General features: G+C 38.8%; 1 protein-coding gene and 1 long non-coding RNA gene across 2 annotated transcripts in view; both read left to right on the top strand.

Moving 5' to 3' along the window:
• The window catches only part of LOC134801964 (uncharacterized), a 441991-nt gene that overhangs the window by 331511 nt on the left and 83557 nt on the right, over positions 1-26923 (top strand). The gene's annotated exons all lie outside the window — the stretch shown is intronic.
• Positions 19372-26809, top strand: LOC134802001 (uncharacterized). The gene is made up of 2 exons (XM_063774618.1): positions 19372-19376; positions 22864-26809. The coding sequence occupies exon 2, from the start codon at positions 22867-22869 to the stop codon at positions 26605-26607; it is 3741 nt and encodes a 1246-aa protein (XP_063630688.1). The 5' UTR covers positions 19372-19376; positions 22864-22866; the 3' UTR covers positions 26608-26809.

The following is a 26923-nucleotide window of genomic DNA, read 5'->3' as shown; positions in this document are numbered from 1 at the left end:
GTCAGATATTTTTGCGGCCTTCGAAGAGTAACATATTATTGCAGGTGACTGTACGTGGGAGACGAAGGATATTAATTTAGACATTTTAGACAAGACTATAGTTTAATAAAATAGGCACTTAACCTATACATTTCAGGTCTCAAAATGTTTTTAATATTATGTACTTATAGTATAATTATTCTAATATGACCTTAATTAAACTTTCGTGAGATATATTTTAAAATATTTAGAACACGACGGTCAACGGTGCACATTTAACCAAGTTGCCAATCGAACTGACGTATTTCATTGTTCTGGAAGTGAATTTGTAAAAGTTACATTGTTTGTGTTGTGTTATTCATATTCTTAGCAATCTTAGCTTAGTTATAGTTTATAGTACTCGTAGTATATACCTAATAATAGCCTGCCTACACTATCGCATTGGGAAACTGTTATGATAGCTGTAAGATTTATTAATAAAATAAAATAAAATAAATGTCGCCAATAGCGACTAACCCCCTTATTCATAAAACTTTACGGGCCTGATTTAGTTAAAAGACGAAATAATTTTGATACCGTGTGACACATACTGCTTTTCACATCAACTATGAGGAAATTGTTATGTTCCAAAATATGTATTATTTGACCCAAAAAAATAGGTTTCCAAGGAAGAAAAAATCGTATCCTAGAACAGAAAAGTACAACTTTGATTCCTCCTAGCAGGGAAGAAAAGTGCCATTTGATCCCTCCTAGCGGGGAAGAAAAGTGCCACTTTGATCCCTCCTAGCGGGGAAGTAAAAGGCCTTTTTTGATGTAAAAAAAATACATGTGAGTGTAACCGTTGTTGTGTTCTAAATATCTTATGACTATCTGATACAAATAATATAATAATATGCCATAAAGATGATTGCAAAGGGCATTCGCCAGAGTGTACTAGCTTAGCATAGGCTAAGCTGATATACTCTGGCGAATGCCATAGGGCCTATAGCTTTTTCTTAGTAACGGCAAAATCAGATTTAGTTATAAGCGTTTATTTCCCAAGTGGTTCAATTGATCCATGTCTACCCTACTTTACGTTACGAGGTAACAACATATAAAATTGTGATCCGTTTTAATGGTTGCGTACCCAAAGGGTAAAAACGGGACCCTATTACTAAGACTCCGCTGTCCGTCCGTCTCTCTGTCTGTCACTAAGCTGTATCTCATGAACCGTGATAGCTAGACAGTCGAAATTTTCAAAGTTGATGTAGGTATTTCTTTATTTGAGGAAAATGAATGGAACAGAGTACTACAGCACAGGATGATAAATATGGGTGCAGTGAAAGAAATATGTATGGGCAGATGATATACCAGGAGAGGTATGGAAGTTACTGCGTGAGGATGGATGTAAGTGGCTGACTTTGTTCTTCAATAAGTTGTTGCATGAAGAAACCATTCCCGACGAATGGTGCGACAGTTTGCTGGTGCCCATTTTTAAAAACAAAGGGGATGTACAGGAATGCAACAACTATAGAGGAATAAAGCTCATGTCACATAGCATGAAAGTATGGGAAAAAGTGATAGAGAGACGCCTGAGAGATGAGAGTGATATAACACAAAACCAGTTCGGGTTTATGCCGGGGAGAGGTACAACAGACGCCATTTTTGCACTTCGCCATCTGTGCGAAAAATACAGACATGCTAAAAAGAACCTGCATATGGTGTTTGTTGACCTCGAAAAAGCATACGACCGAGTACCCCGAGAGGTTTTGTGGTGGGTTCTGAAAGAGAAATGCGTGCCTGGGAAGTATGTAGAGCTAATCCGGTCAATGTACAACCGATGTTGTACACGCGTCCGGTCAGCTGCTGGCACCACCGACAAGTTCAGTGTCACGGTAGGCTTGCACCAGGGATCGGCTTTAAGCCCTTACCTCTTCCTGCTTGTTATGGACGCTCTGTCGTCGGACATACAGGAGGAGGCACCCTGGTGTATGCTATTTGCCGATGATATTGTGCTTGTTGGTGAAAACGAACTCGAGGTGCAGAGCAGACTTGAGAAATGGCGGCAAAAATTGGAGAATGTTGGCCTGAAGATCAGCAGATCTAAAACAGAACACATGTTCTTCGATTTTGGCGGTCTCTCCAGTTTTGCTGCCATAGAACTCGACGGCGTTACATTGCCGGTCTGCTCCGACTTTAAGTACCTCGGTTCGCTCGTACAGTGCGATGGCGATATTGACCGTGACGTGAAAAACCGGATTAGCACAGGATGGATGAAATGGCGACAGGTCACGGGAACCATTTGCGACGCCCGAATGCCTCTTCGGTTAAAGGGTGAAATTTATAAATCAATCATAAGACCTGTCGTCATGTATGGATCAGAGTGTTGGGCCCTAAAGGTAACGGATGAAAAGAGATTGCATGTAGCGGAGATGAGAATGTTAAGATGGATGTGTGGCGTGACGAGAATGGATAGGATAAGGAATGAGTATATAAGAGGAAGCCTGAAAGTTGCACCCATAACAGAAAAAGTAAGGGCAAATCGCCTAGCGTGGTACGGGCATGTGATGCGGAGGGAAGAAAGTCATGTGACGAGAAAGGTATTTATTACGAATGAATGTGGAGGGAAGTACGAGGAAAGGAAAACCGAGGAAAAGGTGGATGGACTGTGTGAGAGATGATATTAAACGAACGCAAGTGAGTGATGAAATGACGGGCGACAGAGAGGTGTGGAAGAGAAAGACATGCTGCACCGACCCCAAGTGAATGGGACAAGGGCAGGAGAATGATGATGTAGGTATTTCTTTTGCCGCTATAACAACAAATTCTAAAAACAGAATAAAATAAATATTTACGCAGGGCTCCCATATAACTAACGTGATTTTTTGATAATGGTACGAAACCCTCCGTGCGCGAGTACGACTTGCACTTGCCGGTTTTTTTTAATTGTAAGTTAAAATCGAGCAGACAAGATTAGGTATATTCAAACTAAATTTCATGAAGTTATTATGGTTATGGTTAACAACGGCCATAGATACTCATCATGCGAAATCCACTTTGCTTTATAATGATTATTTTTATCCTACAGGCTCATGTCATCTACCTTTATGGGATATTTTACGTGATATCTCGTGAATAACTGTTACAAAGCTCTTTTTAGTTATGTTTAGGGAGACAAAATGTAATCACATGTAAGGTGATGCCAAGGTTAAAATACTTAAGTACATTTTTGCATTAATTTTATGTTGCCATACGTGTTTGTTGGACAAACATAATGTTTCATGCACGTTCCTAATTCCTCTGAACGTCGTGAACATATTTTACTACTCATATTCCCTTGTCCTCTCATTTGGTCAAGATTGCATATCGTTTTATTCATCTATAACGCAGACATTTTATTACGCTCCTATTGTGATTGTGATATAATGACTAAAACGTCTTATTTCCATTGTATAGTATGGTTCTTACGACATTTTCTAGGCGAAAAGCAGGACAAAGTAATTTTATATGACTTAAACAATGTACAGTTATTTATGGCGTGTAAAGCAACAGTGTAGAGGCGACGGACGCAATGTGAGCATAAAGTCGAGTTACGTCTGTTAATTCTAAAGTAGGCATGTATGGTTGAGCTGAGCAACACTGTCTTGTGTTGGTGACAAAGAAGATAAGAATCAAGACGGAAATTTTACATAATGTGAATAAGCAAAGCCGATGAACCATCAGCCGGCAAAGTGCATGGCGACTTTATCAATGAATTCATTCATAATTTCTTCATACAATTTCGCAGCTCACACAAGTCGGTATATGTTTAAGTAGGTACTTTTTTACATTATACTCGTACTAATTATAATTACTTAGGACTTTACTTTGGTAGGTTTATTTGACGTTCATAAGCGCATTGTAATATGCCTACTTGAATAAACTATTTTTTATCTTTATCTTTATCTTTACTTTGAGACGGCTTGAGCTTGATTATGACGTCACAATCAAATCCAATACTGTTTAGTAAGGGATGTTACGATTGTCAGACAGACTGCAATTTCTGACTTTTTTTTATATTGCTTTAACTTTAATGCAATGGGATGAGTCCCATATGCAGACATTTGAGTTTCAAAATAAACCAGCAAGCGTATTATGGATGGCTTTATCCATGTGATAAAATAACTGTCACTTTTTAACACCGCGTAATAGAAAGTGACGGACAGCGTTTTATCACGCTGTCACGTACACAAGAACGACCATCATATCCGTGCAGGATCGACTGATACCATTAATAAAAACTTGTCATGTATTTAGCCTATTGTAAGTATATGTATACCTACTGATAGTGATAGGCAGCCATACTCGTACATAGGTATACTTCATTTCATATATCGGCAGTTTGCACGTCCCGACTGGAATGCGTGGCAATATCGCTCCTTTATGGGCGTTGCATCGACACAAGCATCTTTGTCGAGTTATGTATGTTATGTTATATTTATTAACTTAAAACATAATCATAATTCATAACTAATCTTTTAAAATTTATGAACTAAAAAGTAATTACAACTAGGAAACCAATAAAACTACTTACTTTAGAATTTTAGAGTTTGTGTTTTTACGTAGGTGCGAGTATCAAAACTAAATCAGCCTAAATAGTAATTTTTCGATACCCTGTATTGTATGTTTACTGTTTATTGGTATGTTTAACTTTTTCCGTCTTTTCTGTATACATCGCAAAGTTAAGGTAATCTAAAAGCTATTTTTTACGCTGCACCGTTACAGGCAAGATACGTTTTTTCAGTACTTGAGACTCAAATAAGAAAAACGTGATATATGTATACGTACCCGAATCGTTACCTTTTTCTAAAATGATTCTGGCCCTAGTTTATGTTATTTCAGAGTTATGATACCATAAACACAGTGTTACTTTTGTGTGTTTTATGACATAAGTGATAAATCTATTGAACTCCGCGTATCAACGGGCGTGAACTGAATGCAAGCGTGTTTGTTGTTGCCTGCGATCCGGGTCGTGCTGAATGTGGGTCACGGCGCTCCGTGATGATTACTATAAAAATACTACATCTTTGCATCTTTACTAAATACAATACAATAGGTACCGTAAAATGGGGTCAGTAGGGATTGCGTGGAGAGTTGGGTTATGAATGGGTAGAGAAGGGATGCCAGGGACGTGAGATGGTTTTTACAGGCTACTGCTACATAAATAATGTATTTGTATTACAAATGGAGCTATAGTGATATTAATATGAAAAAAAAATCGATCCAACAATGTTCCAAAATCAACTTTATATGAATCCCATCTCACCCCAACTACGAGGTACTACGGGGTGAGGAGGGATTTTGTGTTTATCGGTAAAGTTATGAAATGGAACTACCCAAAATCATAAAAAAATACAAACGTATGGAACATTGATTATATATATATACCATTCAATTTACATATGTAAAAATAAAATGTTATCGAGGTTTGAATGTCAGTTTTCTCCCTACTCACCGCATTTTACGGTATATTTGTGTTTAATGCACAGCCCAAGAGAATTCTCTTGGGCTGTGTTTGTTAAGCAAGTTAAGTTTTTAAGCCACATTTTTGTCAAGCTCGAGGTCTGATGATGGTATCCATGTGGAATCGAGGGAACTCCTCAAATCTTAAAGGCATCCCATACAACCATTTCCAGTCGCCGTTACGACGCGGTGTTGACACATCTTGTGTCGACACCGTCTGTTTCGGTCACAATTCCAGTCGCAGAGTCGTCGCCGTGTCGACACAGTTACCAGAAATGGGGAAGGGTCGACACATGACACAAAGTGACATAAAGTGTGGTCGCCGTGTGCACACATTGTTTCGGGTTTGCGACTACTTTATGCCAAAATCATTCGTTCATTCGTTCATTTTGTTCCTGTCAAATGGAAACTGTCAGATGGAAAAATACTTAAATAAAAATAAGTGACATTAATACGCCATCTCTAAAACGGATTACAAGACGTAATTATATATTGTTTGCATTTATATTACAATAGGACTTAAATTATTATGGGGAATTAAACTGCTCGAGTGATTTGATAAACTAAGTGTAATATAATCAACGCGCCACCACATTGTTTTAGTTTAGCCGGAAATGAAATTGTTTACTTCTCAGTGCCTGTGTTCATAACTATATTATTTGAAGCATTTTTAGTACTTCGATGCGTATACTATACTTAAATAACAGAAATAACGCTTTACATACTACGAAACTTGTTAATTATGATGTATAAATATGGTTTAAGGCTGAGAAATATTGCAGTCACAAAGTAGTTGCAATGTTTCGACTTTGTGTCGACTCTGTGTTGACACATGACACGCGCTGTCAAAAGTAATAACAAAGTTACTGGTATGTTACTGGATTTGCAAAATGGCTCCTTGTGTTGATTTGTTTTCAGATATTCTCAAAGTGTAATAATTCCGTGGTCAGAGATGGGCATTAATCGATTAACTGTTTATTCGACTAATTCATGGAATAAAAAAAGTTAATTCTCAAATTTTAATCGCGATTAGTTTAGTCGACCTAACATAGATTGAGATTGAATTAATCTGAATATTAATCGAATAAATTATCGATTAAATCTCGATTGAAAGTTGACAGGCCATTTTTGTACGTAAAAATAATAGAAATGTCTTGCATGCAGATGGTAGCAAAACACTTTGTCATAAAAGTCGAGATGGGTGTCGATATATAGGTTTTAGGGAGTGCCGATTTCGAAAATAATGACCATTTTGGAATCCGAAATGGCGGCCATGCACTGTGTCATAAAAGTCGTCATGGATGTCGTTTTATACGTTTTAGGGGGCCCCAATTTTGAAAATGATGACCATTTTGGAATCCAAAATGGCGGCCATGCACTATGCCATAAAAGTCGTCATGGGTGTCGTTTTATAGGTTTTAGGGGGCGCAGATTTCGAAAATGATGACCATTTTGAAATCCAAAATGGCGGCCATGCACTATGTCATAAAAGTCGTCATGGGTGTCGTTTTATAGGTTTTGGGGGGCACAGATTTAGAAAATGATAACCATTTTGGATGCCACTTTTATGACAAAATACGTAGCCGCCATCTTGGATTATAAAATGATCATCGTTTTCGAATTCTGCACTCCCTAAAACCTATAAATCGACATCCGTGACGACGCAAGTTATCTTTATTTTCAGATCTAACAAATTGCTACAGAATACAAAGGACAAAAAAGAAGCGAGGAGGTAATGAAACAAGCAAAAATACAGATGATTCCTCGACGCAATTGGGTGATTCTTAAATTGTGTCCAGATTTTTTTTGTCATAAAAGTTTTTATTTTTCACATATTACTCTCACAAGTTCCGTGACATTTCGACCTTGTAATTTTTTAAGTAAATGTTTTTGTTTATCTATGAGGATCTCACTAGAATAGTATAATCAAGGTATGTTTATATTTTATGAATGAAATAGTAACGCAAAATAAAAGTATATTTGTGTCTTATATTCCTGCCGAAGACTTTTATTTTACCTTTTCCTTCTACACAAGTTTGGCCAAGTAATAAGAATTTAGGGCTCTCAATTTTATTTTGACTTCTACAACAGTAAAGCTACGAGGCCATGTTTGGTATCGTTTTCGTATAAATTCGCAGTACCAAATTTAGTTAAGGTATCACATTGACACCATTCCGAAGTAAAAACATATAAACTTATTAAAATACTTTCTTTTAAACTCCTCTGCACGCTTAAACTGCTGAACAGTTTTAATTTAAATTTGGTACACATATATTTTGAGTCCCGAGACAGGATATAATAAGTTATCTCAAAAATCATCCTTTGAAGGTGTGAAATGAGGTGTAGGGGGGAATTCAGAATTGACTTCTTGAAGTTAATACTGTTTAAGTTTAGGTTTGAAGTCATGTTTTTTCATCATTTTTAACTAAATCAAAGATGTAGACCATCCCAAATTTCATATAAATCGGTTCAGCGGTTATTGATTTCCCGTACAAATTTCCACGCCACTTTTCACACCTTCAAAAGATGATTTTGGTTATAAGATCTATCCTATGTCCTGTTCCGGGACGCAAACTATTTCTATACCAAATTTCAACGAAATCGGTTCAGCGGTTAAGCGTCAAGAAGAGTTTCAAAAAACCGGCCAAGTGCGAGTCGGACTCGCGTATTAAGGGTTCCGTACATTAAGTCCGACTCGCGCTTGACTGCACATTTCTAATAGGTTTTCCTGTCGTCTATAGGTAAAGAACTATTTTGTGTATTCAGACGGACATACATACAGACGCACGAGTGATCCTATAAGGGTTCCGTTTTTTCCTTTTGAGGTACGGAACCCTAAAAAGATTTATTTTTATTTTGTGGAATGGTGTCAATGTGATACCTTAAATGGATTCAGCACCCCAGATTTATACGAAAACGATACCAAACACGGCCTAGCACCTTCACTGATATAGATATATCAAGATAAAATTGAGAGCCCTAAATAAACTTTCCAGAGCGGATATCTCAAAAACTATTCAACATATCGAAAAAATTGACTGAATAAACTTGTAACAAATTAAATTAACTTTCATTTTGTATAAGTGGCCATGTCGCTGAGATGCATAGTTTCCGAGATATAATCGAAAAACGGGAAAATGGGACCTTCAAAGCCCCCTCTCTCCCCCCCGCTCAAGGGCTACGGCCGGGGACTTTTGATATGTTCACCTCCTAACTTGTCAAACCGAGTTACGGAGTCAAAAATTGTGTTCCGAGCATTTCCCTCTACAACTTTTAGAGCATTCGTTGCCTGACCTAAGTAGCTTATTGAATTTCTTTAAAAACTTTTCTGTAAAAGGTTGACGGGTGTTGGGTGTTTATATGGTTTCGGTCGATTATTATCATTTGCATTGCCCATGATGACTTACTAGAATACACACGAGACACTAATAGTAGTTTGACAAACCTTGGTTTTCAAGAGGTATTTTATATTGACATTTGCTGTCACAAATTTGCTGTCAGATTTAGTCGCAAACCGCACGCAAAGTGCACACAAATGTGTCGACACCTTGTTACTGAAAAGTGTAGACACGGCGACGACACTTTGTTTCGAAACAATTCTAGACACATTGTGTGGACTCTGTTACGACACATCTGACATTTAGTTACCACTTTGTGATTCTGCGACTGGAATGGTTATATGGGAAGCAAGGAGTGTGCACGCTCGGGTTTCGTGGCATGGCACGCCTTGGGAGTGGAGCCGCAAGATTTTGACAAGCGCGCCTCAAACATGAAGTGGCGAGTCACTAACTACGCGGTCGAACTTGCCTCGTTACTCGCTCACTTGCCGGTCGAGTTCAAGTTTGACTTAACTGTTACAAGAGAATACGTTATGTTCTCTTCATGAAAGCCATTAAATGATACATTTACATACATAAATCATTAGTTTGCAAAACTTTGAGCTGATTTGGTCAAAAACGTTCAGAGAAATCGGCGTCTTCTTTGTTGACATTACAATATTATTTGGTTACAATTTTTCTACGACTTTTATCATACAAATTTTAAGAAGTAGGTTTTATGTCTATAAGGAAAAAGATTGAAAATTAGACTTTAAATTCCATTTATTTTATGATGTCCACGGGAAAGTCGCTTAACCTTAACTCATACTAAATAAGTTTTTAATCCGATTATATTTGTACGGTAGCTTTATTTGGCATTATTTTTAAACATTTCAAGTTACAATATCAAAAGCAAAGGGTGTTTAAGAGCAAGTTTGGCACATAAGAGCTCATGAGACGAAAAATCGTTGATTGCCGAGGTCGCCGTCATCGAAATCGACGTGGAAGACTATATATGTAGGTATATGAAAAGCAATCCAAAATCAGAACCCAACTATAACCCAATATCGTCCGTTTGCTAACAGGAACTATAAGTTCACAACGTTATTATTGTGAGATTGTTGCACGTAACTCCAGCAAGATGCAATCAATTTGTACAATATCGCGGAGCATGCTCTTGTGCTTCAACTGATTCACAAAGCACTTTGTGCAGATAGAGCCAACAATAATGTGCATTGATTGATTGAAAATTGATCTCAATTTTACATGAAAGTCTAAATAATCTGAACACGCAATACAAAACATTTAAACATAGCAAAGAATTAAACTTCCACAATTATGGTGTTAATCCGTTAATGTGTACTATTTAATTCAAAACGCAGTAGCGAATTAAAGATGGCTCACCGAGCCTGGCTGGCTGAGGCATCCGACATGTCATTTTCTATGACGGGGCTGATCGGTGATCACGTGGTGATTTCCATAGATAATGAAGCGCCGGAAGCTCCGGCAAGGCCCCGGCGCGGTCTAGCGTGAGTCATCCTTTAACCTCCTCTGATCATAATTTAAACTGAACACTCCAATCCAAACACTCTTGTTTTAGCCCACTGCTGCTTACTGCTGGGTGAAGACACAGCTAAGGGCTGTACTTGTAGAGTGATGGTATAAGGTAAGGTAAACAAAATAGACAATAGCAATTAATAGCCAAATGCAGAAAAAGCATCATCATCATCATCAGTATTTAAGAGCTATGCTCTTGTCGGTGGAGTAATCGCCACTCTTCTTTTTGCTGGGCCAGCCTTTTAACTCCCTCGTACGACACGACAGAAACTCTATCTTTTATTTGGCTGAGATATGTGAGCCTGGGCCTTCCTCTGCCAGAGAAAGCGAGAGGCGAAAATGCGTCCAATGGATGGTTTTACGTGAGGCCAAACAACACAGAAGAAGGCACTGAACTGAATCAAAGGTCCACGTAATTGCGATAGTTATGATGAGGAGGCGAGCATAAGAAGCTTTGTGAACTATAGTCTAGGTACCAGAAGATCTGTAGTTACTGATTTGATTATTAAAAAGAATTTCACAAAAGCAGCTTTATACAAATAACAACGTTTTATCATTGAAAAAGTTCGAATTATATCGAAATTTCAAAGCATCTCAATTGTATTTGACTTTTTCATATCTTATACTCAGAAATTGTACTATTGTACCTATGTATATCTAAGAAACAGAGTTCCACTTTAAAATATTTACCGTCCCCTCTCTTGAATTTTAAATTTATTCATTCTAGAGCTGTCATAACTTTGATTCAAAACTTCCAAATTCCAAAACATCGGAGTAAGATTAAAAATAATTGTTTTTTTGACATACTTTGAAAGTGGGTCATTGCTAATGTAACAATAAAGCAGATTTAAAGGGATGCCTTTTTTTCAAAGTTGTAAAGTTGAAATTTAAAAATGATTACGTTATGATTTATTTTATACTCAGAATGATCAGCTCGATAAAAATAAATAATAATAAATAAATAAAATATCCCAAGGTTTTTATTTTCATTTCCATTCCGTTACAATTTTTCATAACGACTTTGTATAACGGTAACAGAATGGAATGAACGATAAATATACTTACGGAAATGTTTGTAAGTACACTTTTTTCTTCAACAATAATCTAAAGAGCTGGCGATTCTGAATAGAACGAACTTAAACATTTTTAAATCTGTAAAAAGTCCAGTGTACTACAAAGTACAAACTGAAATATACATGTCATAGGTATAAGTAGGTACTACTAAAGGAAAATTTATCAAGCCCTGCGGTATTATAGCCGAGGCCGAAATCGAACCGGCGTCTTGAGCTTACCCGGCTAACGTTCTTACCATTTAATTATTAGACCACATACCCAATCACATATAAAAAGAAACGTTTATTTAATAATGAAAACAAATAACACAGACTTAATCTAAACATAAAACCGAACCGAAAAAAGTGACCAAAGGGACCGAGAAAAGTGGCGCTGTCTTGTATCGGAGGCCAAGTCTCATTTTGGGTCGCTGAGCCAACGGAGTAAGTGAGTAATCTAAACATAAAACTAATTAAAACGAAACAAATATACATGTCGGGAATTGTGGGCGTATCATACTATCCGCAGCACATCAGAACCTTCAATCGTGGATGACGAGGGCCTTCAATGAAATACGATGTTCAACTCACAATCTTTACTGCACAAGACTCATTACAAATCACAGCGCGCGATACGTTTCTTATCTTAAGCAAACCAGTGGATTTGACCTAGGAACCGCCACAGACGTCATTTTCTCCCGTTCGTTCTCATCGTGCTCCTTCTGAAGATTGATTGACAGCATAACTTCAATTGTTCTGGACTTCAATTGTTTTAACAGCGCACTCTATGACGTCTTGGCGGAACTGCGTCGAACGCCACTCAGGTGTACGTAACACCCTAGTTTGCTCTATTTGTCAAGGTTTGCATGATAAAACGCCTCTTGCTTGAAGGCGACAGATGGCACATTTCACCCATTCTCCGACATACATATAAACTAAATATGTATAAAATAAACTACCTACTGAATCCCGTCTGGAGCTGCCCCCTACGCAAAAGTGCCCATCACGCTCGCTGCGTTGCCGCGTCGGATCACATATTATTTCTGAATTCAATACTTCCAATGACACTTGACATTTTTTTTTGCAAGAAAATATGGTCTAGTTTGGTATCCAATGAAAGTGCTCGGCTTGCACTTTTATAATATCGTTTTTAAATTTGAAATAATTAGCAAGATAAAACATAAACATAATATAGGTATTTGACATTTGACAGGAAATATTTCGGCTTACCACAGATACAGTATCAGCTAAGGGCTCCACAGACCTTGTAATATATCCACGCGATTTTTGATCCATTGCCGCCTATAGTGGGACATAAAATAGTAGGAATAAAATAAAATGGAACTCTAAAATGTCCATACTATAGTCGGCCAAACAAGTTTGTCAGTAGAAAAAGGCGCGATATTCAAATTTTCTATGGGACGATAACCCTTCGCGCCTACCTTTTTAGCCGCTTTTTTCTACTGATGGAAATGGCTTGACAGACTATAAATTGTTGCCATGTGTAAGAATTTTTCGTCAATTTTTTTATTTTCATCAGAAAATCAAGCATTTTCATTAAAAATTGTCGCATTTGATGAAGTGGAACTGCTGATGAGGATCAGAACGGAACTCTTCAACGACGCATTGTTCACGTTTGGCGATTTGTCCTCTTCGTTATGTTTGTTAAGCAAGTTAACTTTTTAAGCCACATTTTTGTCAAGCTCGAGTTCTGATGATGGGATACACGAGGAATCGAGGGAACTCCTCAAATCTTAAAGGCATGCGTATAGAGATTTTTGTATTTTCATCAGAAAATCAAGCATTTTCATTAAAAACTGTCGCATTTGAGAAGCGTAACTGCTGATGTTGATTAGAACGGAACTCTTCAACGACGCATAGTTCACGTTTGGCGATTTGTCCTCTTCGTTATGTTTGTTAAGCAAGTTAAGTTTTTAAGCCACATTTTTGCCAAGCTCGAGGTCTGATGATGGTATCCATGAAGAATCGAGGGAACTCCTCAAATCTTAAAGGCATGCGTATAGAGATTTGTGTATTTTCATCAGAAAATCAAGAATTTACATTAAAAACTGTCGCATTTGATGAAGTGGAACTGCTGATGATGATCAGAACAGAATTCTTCAATGACTACACGTTTGGCGATTTCGAATTTCGATTTTGACGAAGCTGGACCTCAACCCGGACCTGGACCCGGACGTGGACCTGGATTTGGACCTGGACCAAAACCTAGACCTGGACCTCGACCTGGACCTGGTCCTGGACCCGGAATTGGACCGGGACCCGGACTCGGACCTTGACCCGGAAAACCACTGATTATTATTATTTTATTATTATTAAGCCTTTATTTTCATCCTTAATCTACCTTAACTAGTACATAATGAATATAAAATTGTAATATATTAATGGTAATTAAGGCCCCTGACGGGTGAAGGCCTCCTCCAAAGACTATAACCCTCCAAAACCACTGATACCTAAGCTAAATAAACCACTATGATTACCTGGTTAGGTTAGAACTGCGAGCCTTACAGAAACGAAATGCTACTAGAAAAGTGGTTTTGGTTAGGTTCGAACTGCAATCCTCACAGAACCGAACTGCTATCAGAGAAGTGGGTTCGTGAGGCTAAAACTGCGACCCTTACAGAAACGAAATGCTACCTACTAGAAAAGTGGGTGGTTTTACCTCCTTTTCTACATAGTGCACCATCTATGTACAATAATCTTTCACCGGCCCCCAATCGGTTTTTTTTTCTTGAAAATTATTTTCTACTATATATTTTATGTCGAACTATACGAGTACGTAGGTGCAACAACGTCTATCGCTCTATATAATTTTTGGCAAACCGCGAGTTCTCAGTTCGGGGCGAACTACTAGTATATAAATAAAAGATTGTCCCCACATATTCACATCTATTCACAAACTATATGAAAGGATATTAGTTCCTCAAGTATAGGTACGTATACGATACGTATCCAATTACCAGCAGGACATTCATTGCAAGCAATTATCTCGGCTTTGGGCCACAATGGGTTCGATCCCGGGCTTCTTGAGGTATTGTATCATGGTATACAGGATGGGTGACTTTGGAGATGGGGAAGTTGATTTTACATAGTAGAGTAGGAATTGGCGCTTTCCCCTAGCTTGGTAAAAAGCCCAATTATTGAATAGGTTTTGTATTGTATGCTTACAGATCTGAAAAATGAACAAAATAATATCGTTTGTTACTAGCTTGTTAATTGCAAATTTGTCATGTTAGTAATAAAATTGAAGCTGAATTAAAACCAGTTCCTGGTATAAAACTCATTTCAAATTCAATCAAATCCTTATGTTTGATTAAACTTAAATTTGGTTTACTACAACTACAATGTCCTCGTATCGCTCCATAACGAGGAGTTTCAACGGAAGCACTGTGGGCTGGCTCGCGCGGCGGCGGCAGGAGAGGCTAGAAACTACCCCCCTTTGCGGCATTATTGTCAAATGATGGGTTGCACACACCTCACTACGTCATTCACTGAAGGCAATCTCCTTAAATATCCATGACTGGTTTTAATATATTTAATATTATGTCTCAGTCTCACTATTAGGTACTACCCATATTAAACAATGTTACAGGTCTATCCAGCATATATCGTTTGTGTAATCGATATTTCCGGATATATGTCGGTGCAAGATCCGCCTATCATTGCTATAACAATGCGTTTCAGCAGATACCAGACAGGAACCAAACAGATCGACAATATCGACATGCATCTAACTAACTTGGCAAATTAGGTGTTAAAACATGTTTTCACAAATAAAAAGATTCTGATTCTGAAAATTAGCAACTCTTTAAGCTATTCATACCTAGAACCCAAAATAGCCGATTGGAAAATTAGCAATTTTTGAAATTATTTTCCCATTCAAAATTGGGAAAAATATGTAAGAAAATACATTAAAAAGGAGGATTAATACAAAAAGGCCCCGTTTTCTCTAGTCTCGAAAGTAAATTTTGTCCAGTAATAATTCGGTATTTCTAGGCATTTAATCAGGAGCTTTAGATCCATCATATTTAGCTTGTGACGTGTAAACCTTTTTCATTCCAACACCCAAAACAATATTAAGTAAATACACGGGTGCCTGTCGACTTACCTACGTCTCATAAAAGCGGGTTTTTATTAATTAACTTAATATTTTTAACAAAAAGACCGAGCTCACCGCGCATGATCGATCACACACACTATACAAATAAAACCTTCTGTACACGAGTAGACAAAGGGTAGGATATCCAAGTATGCACAAAGTGATTTCGGGCAGGCCAAAATGACCTCAATGTTAAAGACACTAGTGACTTTGGTGATGGAACCAAATTCTGCTACTTTTCATGAAACAACTCATCTTGTCATCTGGCAATATCAAACATTTATTCAGTAAATAGGCCACAGGGACAGTTTTACATGTAATTTTTTTACAAGCAATAAAAATAACCTAAAACAACTGCCAACATTATTTCTTGGCAGTATTTTAATGGCCAAGTTGGCAACACTGTTTTAGTAAAAAGCGTGCAAAATTGGCTAGGTTCACAAAGTCAGAGCTCACCGCGCAATGATCGATCACGCTTACTATAAAAACAATACCTTCAGTACACCAGTGGACAAATTGTACCTACACATGTTTCCGAGTTTTAAGATTGCTGCGCGAGCACGAGCGAGTGTTTCTAATGTGTAACTAATGTGTACCACTGTACCTACCTACATATCCATGATAATGATAACCATACTACCTACGCTTTATCTCATTGCTCAATGCGCACTAGGGTGGTCTGGGTGGTCTTAAAATAATAAAAATAATAAGTAGATTAAACAATGACAACATAAAACAACTTACTTCCAGCCGATTGTATTGCTGGCAGGATTAAGCGTCAAAAAGGTAATTTTATAAAGAAATGTAAAGTTCCTTTTACTGCTGCAAATGGAAAAATATAATCTGAATCATAAATATACTTTTAAGAAACGCCGTTGCTCGGTATAGCGGTAGAATATCACTGTACGGTTGTCGGACGTAAGAACAAAAGCCAAGAGTTATGAAGTGACGCGACATAAATCGCTCCGCGTTGGCCAGTTTGTAGCTAGAGGTGTATTACGAGCGGGAGCGGGAGCGGAAGCGGAAGCGGAAGCGGGAGCAGAAGCGGAAGCGGAAGCGGGAGCAGAAGCTTTTTGAACGTAAGAACAAAAGCCAAGAGTTATGGAATGACGCGACATAAATCACTCCACGTGGGCCAGTTTGTAGCTAGAGGTGTATTACGAGTGGGAACGGGAGCGGAAGCAGAAGCGATTTGAACGTAAGAACAAAAAGCCAAGAGTTATGGAATGACGCGACATAAATCACTCCACGTGGGCCAGTTTGTAGCTAGAGGTGTATTACGAGTGGGAACGGAAGCGGAAGCAGAAGCGATTTGAACGTAAGAACAAAAGCCAATAGTTATGGAATGACGCGACATAAATCACTCCACGTGGGCCAGTTTGTAGCTAGAGGTGTATTACGAGCGGGAACGGGAGCGGAAGCAGAAGCGATTTGAACGTAAGAACAAAAGCCAAGAGTTATGGAGCGACGCGACATAAATCGCTCCGCGTCGGCCAGTTTATCGGACTAACGAAAACAAAGCTAAAATGGAAACCTTCGCTTTGCTCGCTCAAAACTTGTGCGTAAATTGCTATCTCAAATCGCTCTCGCTACCGCCTATGCGCATAGTCACGCCCCTTCCCTTAATAACTGCTTGACCGAACGTCCTTTTGATATGTTCACGCTATGCTCACAGCCCACAGGGGTGACAACTTGAGGCAAGCAATGCACAATGTTCAGTTTCAGTACAAAAAACTGACACGTTTAAAGTTGACAGCATGATAGGGTTATTGCAAAGTTTTTTTTGTGATAGGTATACGAGGCAAACGATGGTAAGCAATTACGATTGCCCGTGGACACCTGCAGCACCAGAAGGATTGCATGTGCATTGCCAGCCTATAATATGGAGGTACGCTCTCTTTTTGGAGGTTTGAAAGGTCGTATCGGTCCTATAATACCGCAGGCAACAGTCCATACCACAGCTTACGTGTGCGACGCAGACATTCAGAGAAGCAAGCACTGATTTGTATACAACTGCCTACTTATACCTACTTACTGCTGTGGCGCAACGACCCGAAGTGGTGGTGGTTTTTATACATCTGCCAAATATTTTTTTTCTCCTATCAGGCGAGCTCGTGATTCTGAGTAGAAAGAAATAAAATAAACATTTCCAAATCTGGAAAACGGTTTAGGTAGTGTACAACTTTAAATGCTGTAAGTATAAACATAAGAAACATAAGAACACATAAGAAAACATAAGAAAGGGATAAAACATAAGTGAACTAACTAATTGAGGCTTAATAGAGTTTTAGAAAAATCTTTTTGTCTTAGTCCTAACGTACCTTAAGTACAGGTCACGTGTGCCATACCTCAACCTACGGTTAGTATATCTGATATATTAATTATAAGCATACCGCGACCAATCAAGATTAATTATAATATTGTACTACAAGTGCATTTTAATTAATATGTAGGACTAATCAGGTTTAGGTTGAGTAGGTATTGAGGTACATATCAACTAGCGTACGCTCAAAGGGCGTAACGGACAAAATGGTGAACATTAGTTATAATCGCATTTACAGTTTAGGTACACTCAGATTTTTCGGATGGAATATCGAATGCCTATCTTTAAATTTTAATTAATTCATTCCTGTAGGTACCGCCCCCCGTGGCACACACAATGTTTTTGATCACTTTTGAAATAATTAATACTTCTGCCTAATTTTGTACGTACACTACGGCCCTATATGGAAATTAAGGATTTGCGAACCGCATCGCTTAGCAAGTGTGATGAAAAAATACATTACAGCCCTAGGTAAAAACTTAGGATTTACAGACCGCATCGTGTACGTGGAATAACACCGTTTACGAGCAAGTGTGATTTACCCCTTGCCCTTACAACCGACGAAAAATCTGCGCTTGATTTCAATTTTCCGACGCGATTTGTAGTATTAATATATACCCAGATGTTCCTTTTTGAGGGGAATTTAATGCGAAACTGATCCACATTTTTAACCGACTTCAATTTCATGGAAGGAGGAGGTTCTGTATTCGGTTGTGGCTATTTTTTTTTTTTTTTTCTATGTACGTTCACCGATTACTCCGACATCCGTAGTCCGATTTGAGTAATTCTTTTTTTGTTTGAAAGGAGCTACCTCCGAGTTGGTCCCATTTTAATTTGGTTCTGTTCTGATGATGGGATCCATGAGGAATTGAGGGAACTCCTCAATTTTTAAAGGCACATGCATGGTGTTTTGGGCGTTTTCTTAAGCAACTCGAGCATTTTCTCCCGAAAACCACCAATTTGATGAAGTAGACCTGATGATGATGATTATTTTGATGATAATGATGATGATTTCTTTAAATTTAAGTATGTTCAGCGATTACTCCGGCACCTGTGATCCGATTTGAGTAATTCTTTTTTTGTTTGGAAGAAGTTACCTCCAAGGTGTTTCCGTATTATTTTTGGTTCTGGTCTGATGATGGAATCCATGAGGAATTGAGGGAACTCCTCAATTTTTAAAGGCACGTGTTAAGTGATTTCGGGGGTTTCTAAAGTAACTCGAGCAATTGCTTCCGAAAACCACCAATTTGATGTACTGCAACTGTAGCCTTACCACGAGTTTGACATTGACACATTCGCTAACGTCTTATGCATCTAAATGTAACTTTTTATGCATCTCGCTCACATTAAGGTTAGTACGAGCGAGATGCATAGGAAGTAAGTTACAAACATGCTAGCGAATATATCAATGTCAAACTCGTGGTAAGCTGGTAAGGCTACTGATCGGGGATTAGAGTTAGGAGTCAATGGGTCAGGGATTAAGGGGTCGGGGAATGGCGGTTGAAGAGTTGCTGGTTCAGGATCGAGGGGTTCCTGGATCAGGGGTTGATGTGCTGTGAGGTTGAGTGATCGGGGGGCAGAGGGATTGGGTCAGTGGCGGGGCGGGCGGATGGATTTAGTTGACAGGAATTATAATTTCCTAGACGGACTCGAGAAAATTTCTGGTTCAGGGTCGAGGGGTTCCTGGATCAGGGGTTGATGCGCTGTGAGGTTGAGTGATCAGGGCGTTGAGGGATTGGGTCAGTGGCGGGGCGGAGGATGGATTTAGTGTAGTAGTGACAGGAATTATAATTTCCCAGACGGACTCGAGAAAATTCCTGATTACATATTTATTAAAGAAATAGGTAGGTACACGAATTTAGTGTTAAACATGATCTTGTTTTTCATTCATGCGTCGCGCTCTTAACAATGCGTTAAAACTAAAAATGGAAAAATAAAAACTTTTTTACAAAAAAAAGCAAACCGACTTCAAAAAGGATGAAATAAAATATTATCCTTTTTGAAGTCTATGCGTTACCAACTGATATGTTTGAAGTCGGTGCCAAGCCAAATTTTGAAGCATACCATGATTTTGGTGCGATTCGATAAGGATGTACCTACGTTGGATTGCCTTACACGACGACAATGAACGTACTTTCTGTAGGTACAGTCGACGTTAAAAATATGTTTACACTTTTCGCCTTATTACAAAGGAGTAAGGTGCAAAAGTGTAAATATATCTTTGACGTCGATTGTATCTAAAGCCCCCTCCAGACTATGCGCGTGAATCGCGGGCGAAGCCGCGAACGCGAGTGTGGAGTCGATTTCGCAGGTCTGCGTTCAGGACTCCACACTCGCGTTCGCGGCTTTGCGCCGCGATTCGCGCACGAGTGTGGAGGAGGCTTAAGAACACACCTCAGAACACACGATCAAACCTTCTTGGCGCAGTCTGTACCATGTTTGTCGGCACATTAGTGGAAATCCAATGCATTTTTTTTCGTCGTATTTTTTAAAGAGCATTTCTTACTAATATTCGAACAGTCTATAGCACGCAAGTGTGAGATTGGGACTGAGTAATTTCCCGTCCCTTATCCAGAGGACTACATTTTAAAATATAAAACAATTTAAGAAGCCTTGAAAAGGCGACAAAGAGGCAGACAAAATTACTTACACATTTGTAATAGTTATTAGTGCAGTTCTAATGGGATTTATAGCCATAAAGCTGATTATTTTGACTGGTATTGTTACTACTTGGCTTGGCACCGACTTCAAACATATCAGTTGGTAACGCATAGACTTCAAAAAGGATAATATTTTATTTCATCCTTTTTGAAGTCGGTTTGCTTTTTTTTGTAAAAAAGTTTTTATATTAATTATAGTTTCGACTTGCTCATTATTTTAACAGTTAACTTGTCCATCTAGGGTAAATAATATTGTAATGATGATTTTACAAAGTGAATGCAAATACGATGCATTGTGAATTTGGTTTATCTACATATCAGGTATGCAAGGCTGACTTCGGTTTCAGGCCTATTCGAACTTCATAAATCTTATAATATTTAAAACTTTCGCGTTTTGAACACATATTAACTCACATTTATAGACGGGTCTAACGCGAAATGTATTCAATTACCTGTTCAAGTTAATTAATATACGATTGGATGTTTACGCCATCTACTATGTAATCACAATAATTTTAAAGTCTTAATTTTGCATGTGAACCGTTGAACATATCAATCTTATGTATTAAAACTCATTACTGCGAATAGATGGCGTTACGGATCCTAAAAATCATCAAGCATAGTTGTTTACTTGAATAAATTGTCTTGCACTATACCTATCTGCATGAACGCTGCATTTTTAACTCTCCCACACCTCTCATCGACCGGTACAAAAAGTGGTCCTTACCGAACGGATATAAGAACTATATTAGTGTGACATCGAAATTAACCTCAAATGCTGTTTACGTTTTTACAAATTTAAATGGTTTTAAGTAGAAATTAAAGTGAAAAAACTGTATAATAAGTGATAAATAGACTTGATAAGTGTATACAAACGTTGGTGTGTGTATATCTTCACTATGGAAGACTATATAAAGGAACAAGAAAACGTGTACGCGTTGTTGACGAAAACTATTTCAAATTATAAGAAATCACCGAAACAAAGATTAACTAGTGGTTATGTACAGTTACGGATGGAAATATTGACCGAATATTGGAATCAGTTTCACAACAATCATATGGAAATGTTGAAATTGGTACCTAAACAAGATCGCGGACAGTATGAATATTTCACAAAAGATTATTTTATGGAAGTCGAAGAACAATACATCGAAATACGGTCAAATATGATGGACTTGTTATTGAAGTTAAATTCACGAAGCGGAGAAAGTACATTGAGTTCACATAACCCTCCAACTGCCACTAGTGTGAGTGAGGAAGTCCGGTTGCCGAAAATTAATATTCCACAGTATTCGGGCAGTTATCATGAATGGACTTCGTTTCACGATATGTACACATCGCTAATACACAATAAAACCACACTCAATAAAGTGCAAAAAATGCATTATTTGAAAGGTTGTTTATCAGGTGAGGCGGAACAATTACTTAAGCATATACCTGTCAGCGAGAGTAATTACGATTTGGCATGGAATATTTTATTAAAAAGATACAACAACAAACGAATTATTGTAAACACTATTTTGGCACGATTAGTGAATCAACGAAAATTGGCTACGGGAACATCGAAAGGGTTACGAGATTTGTTAGACACCACAAGTGAATGTATGAATAAATTGAAAAATCAAGATATACAAGTTGATACATGGGATACACTGGTAATTTATTTAATTGTCAATAAATTAGACTCCGAATCACACAAAGAATGGGAACTTGAGCTCGGGTCCCTAGAGATTAGTGAATTACCAACACTAAACATGTTAAACAAGTTCCTGGAAAAAAGATTTCGTGTTTTAGAAATGATACAAGCTCCGTCGCCGAGTGCACCTGTAAATAAAAGAAGTTTTCATGTAAATAAAAGCGAACAGAAATGCATTTTTTGTAACCAAGACCACCTATTATACACTTGTAAGGAGTTTACGAAGTTGGCAGTAGATAAGAGAGTGGAATATGTGCAAGGCTGGCGGCTATGTTTTAATTGCCTAGTACCGGGGCATTCAGTCAAGTTCTGCAAACATCGATCTTCTTCCGCCAATGTGGGAGAAAACACCACTCTCTGCTACACAGGACGTGGAGCCCGCAGTCTCAGACCTCTGCGCCGGTTCCGGAGGCATCAGCGCAGATTTTAGAGGAAAAAGAAGATACAAAGGAAGAAAAAGAAGATAAAAATAAAAAGAATATTATATCTCACCTCACTACTGGGAGTCACGCGCGGCTGATGCCAACTGCATTAGTGCAAGTATACGCTGAGAACGGAGAAAAACACTTGATGAGAGCGCTGTTGGATCCATGCTCACAAGAGTCTTTTATAACTGAGGCCGCAACACAAAAGCTTCGTTTACGACGTACCTCAGTCAGTGGGCATGTCACGGGAGTTGAGAAAATGAAGACTACGCTCAAGTATGTAACAGAAATAGAGTTCTCATCAAGAATCGAGCTTAAGATGAAGATGAAGGCAACTACTTACGTTGTACGTCACATCACCGACATTATGCCGGAGAATGAAGTCAAGATGGAAAACTGGAAGCATGTCGAGAAGTTGTGCCTCGCAGATCCAACATGTCACACTCCAGGTCACATCGACTTGCTTTTAGGAGTCGAAGTTTGGAGCGAAGTTATTAAACCTGGAGTGATCAATGGCCCCTCAGGAACACCTGTAGCACAAGATAGTCACCTGGGGTGGATAGTTTGCGGAAATGTGAGGACAGAGCACACTGCCACAAAAAACATCGTCAGCATGCATCTTAACGTTGATCTTAACAACATGCTGAAGAAGTTCTGGGAGTTAGAAACCATAGAAGAAGAAAGTACTACACTAACCTCAGACGAAAAGAAGGCAGAAGACATTTATGAGAAGACACACAAAAGAAAAGAAGATGGTCGTTACGTGGTCAGGTTGCCATTTAGAGAAGAACCACCTGTGCTACCACGTGACTCACGAGAGATAGCAGTGAAGAGATGGATGTCGCTAGAAAGAAGATTAGATAAGAATCCAAAATTGAAACAAGATTACAACGACGTCTTACAAGAGTACATAGATCTGCAACACATGACGAAAGTAGATGATGAAGAAAGAGCCGAGAATTGCGTGTACCTACCACATCATGCTGTTGTACGAGACGACAAACAAACCACACGAGTTAGAGTTGTATTTCATGCTTCATGTGCTGGAACTAATGGGGTTACCTTAAACGATGCATTACTCGTAGGTCCTACTCTGCAAGAAGATTTACATGATATACTGCTGAGATGGAGAACGCACAAAATCGCATATGTCGCAGATATCATTAAAATGTATCGGCAGATTGAAGTTAATGACGCAGATACAAATTATCAAAGAATTGTTTGGAGAAGTGATGCTCAAAAACCGGTAGAAGACTACAAACTACTTACCATTACCTTCGGGACCTCTTGCGCTCCCTACCTGGCCATCAAAACCTTACGTCAAGTTGCGATAGATGAGGGTCAAGAGTATCCTGAAGCGCAGCGTATAATACTAGAGGATTTCTACATGGATGACGTCCTGTCGGGGCATGAAACAGAAGATGAAGCTAAAAGGAATCAGAAAGAAATCACAGCAATTCTCAAAAAGGGTGGGTTTGAACTTCAAAAGTGGAGTTCAAATAGTGAAGCATTCATGCAAGAGATTGAACCTGTAAAACGATCACCAAAGGCCCAAAGAGAAGTAGATGGAAGAGACAGTATTAAGACTTTGGGTATAATTTGGAACACTAAAGAAGATAAATTACAAATAACGAATAATTTGAAAGACTTACCTGAACAACCAGTCACGAAGAGGAATGTTTTAGCAGATATAGCATCATTATTTGATCCGATGGGTTGGCTGGCGCCTGCGGTAGTCATCGCTAAAACATTCATGCAAAAATTATGGCAGTTAGGTGTTGGTTGGGACGAAGAACTCGCAGATGACGTGAAGGAAGAGTGGCTGAAGTTTAGAAAAGAAATTCCTGCATTGACAGAAGTAAAGATAAATCGCTGGATACATACCAATGCAGACAGAAGCTCGATTGAGGTTCATGGATTCGCTGACGCCTCGATGAGCGCTTACGCAGCAGTAATATACGTCCGAGCCATCGACACAGACGGGCAAGTACAAGTATCTCTACTCACGGCTAAAACGAAAACCACGCCTTTGAAGCAAATATCCATGCCAAGATTGGAGATGTGCGCTGCGGTTCTGCTGTGTAGACTTCTGAAACATGTTGTAAGCATATTAAAAGTTGAAAAACATCAAGTATTTGCCTGGTCAGATTCACAAGTTGTACTGTCATGGATAAAAGGCGACCCAGGTCGATGGACTCCTTTTGTAAAAAATCGAGTTACTGAAATTAAGAAAATGAATGAGATAAACGGGTGGTATTATGTCAATACTAAACACAATCCAGCAGACCCAGCCTCACGAGGAGTTATGCCAAAAAAGCTCTTGACAAATACACTCTGGTGGAATGGACCGGCGTTTCTCAAGGAGCCAGCCATAGAACTTCCGGGAACCGAAGTACCTGAAACAGACTTAGAATGTAGAAAAGTTATAAAAACATTAGTTACTACAACTAAAGAAAATGAAGAGGATTTAATACTTACCTTGATAGCTAAATACTCGTCGCTCGGGAAAATGGTGAGAATAATCGCATACTGTCGTAGATGGATGCTGCACCTGAAAAGAAAGAGAGAAAATAAAGATCACTTACCAATTTACCTGACGACTGAAGAAAGAGATGAAGCACTTACCATTTGCTTACGACGATCCCAGGAAATCGAATTTCAAGAAGAAATTGAAGATTTAAAGAGTAAGAGACAGCTGAGAAGAAAAAGTCGATTGTTGTCACTCGCCCCCTTTTTAGATCCAAAGGGTGTGTTGAGAGTAGGCGGCCGACTACGCCATGCTGATTTAGAAGCCCAACAGAAGCACCCCATTATAATCACGAAGGACAATGCTCTGTTACCTCTTCTTCTAGCAGAAGCACACAGCAGCACTCTTCATGGCGGTCCGCAATTGATGGTGATGTATCTTCGATCCAAATACTGGCTAATCAACATGACTAATAAAATAAAGAAATATGCACGCAACTGCATCGTGTGTATCCGGCAGAGAGGAGAAACCGGTAGTCAGCTCATGGGAGATCTACCTGCTATACGAGTAAAGCCCGCAAAGCCATTTTTGATCTGCGGAGTAGATTTTGCGGGACCTATAAATGTGCGTATGAGCAAAGGCCGTGGGGCAAAATCCACCAAGGCGTACGTATCTCTTTTTGTCTGCATGGTGACCAGAGCTTTCCACATCGAGCTTGTGAGTAGTTTAAGCACAGAGGCATTTCTAGCAGCTTTAAGACGATTCGTAGCTAGACGAGGACGATGCGCAGAGATGTGGAGCGACCATGGCACAAATTTCATAGGAGCCAAGAAAGACTTGATAGCCATGTGGCGCCAAGGTCAAGCAAGAATTCCAGACGAGTTTGCAGCCCAGTTGGACAATATGAGGATTATATGGAAGTATATTCCTCCTGCAGCTCCAAACTTTGGTGGTATATGGGAGGCCGGCGTGAAGTCTATAAAATATCATATGAAAAGGGTCATAGGAAATTCAACCCTCACATTCGAAGAAATGACGACGCTCCTCGCCCAGATTGAAGGATGCCTTAATTCTCGGCCCTTATATCCTCTCAACGATGATCCAGACTCCTTACAGCCGTTAACCCCTGGTCATTTTTTGACCACTGAACAGATTGTTAGTATCCCTGATGATGACTATACGGAATTTAAGATTCACCAGCTATCTAGATGGCAACTAACGCAAAAGATGTTGCAAGATTTCTGGAGACAGTGGCAGAAGGAGTTTTTAACCCGTCTTCAGCAACGTCCTAAGTGGAACCGCGTAACCAAAGATCTGGACATAGGCGATTTGGTACTGGTCAAAGACCAACGACTCCCGCCTGGAAGCTGGCCGATGGGTCGTATTATAGGAAAACATCCAGGCCCTGATGGCTTAACTCGGACTTACGATATACGGACAATTTCTGGTGTTTTACAGAGATCTATAACAAAATTATGTGTTTTACCTTGTGTAAAGGACTCCGTCCTTTCCGGGGGAGTATGTTCAAGTTAATTAATATACGATTGGATGTTTACGCCATCTACTATGTAATCACAATAATTTTAAAGTCTTAATTTTGCATGTGAACCGTTGAACATATCAATCTTATGTATTAAAACTCATTACTGCGAATAGATGGCGTTACGGGTCCTAAAAATCATCAAGCATAGTTGTTTACTTGAATAAATTGTCTTGCACTACCTATCTGCATGAACGCTGCATTTTTAATTCTCCCACACCTCTCATCGACCGGTACATTACCTTTATTTACCGACGTTCATAAATCTTATCTAAATATTTTCTTGATAATTTATTTAGCTATTTCTAT

Source organism: Cydia splendana, chromosome 23 (genome assembly GCF_910591565.1).
Source record: "Cydia splendana chromosome 23, ilCydSple1.2, whole genome shotgun sequence".
Classification (NCBI taxonomy): Eukaryota; Metazoa; Arthropoda; class Insecta; order Lepidoptera; family Tortricidae; genus Cydia; species Cydia splendana.
Note: the sequence above shows the minus strand (reverse complement) of the source record. Positions and strands in the feature narration are given on the sequence as shown.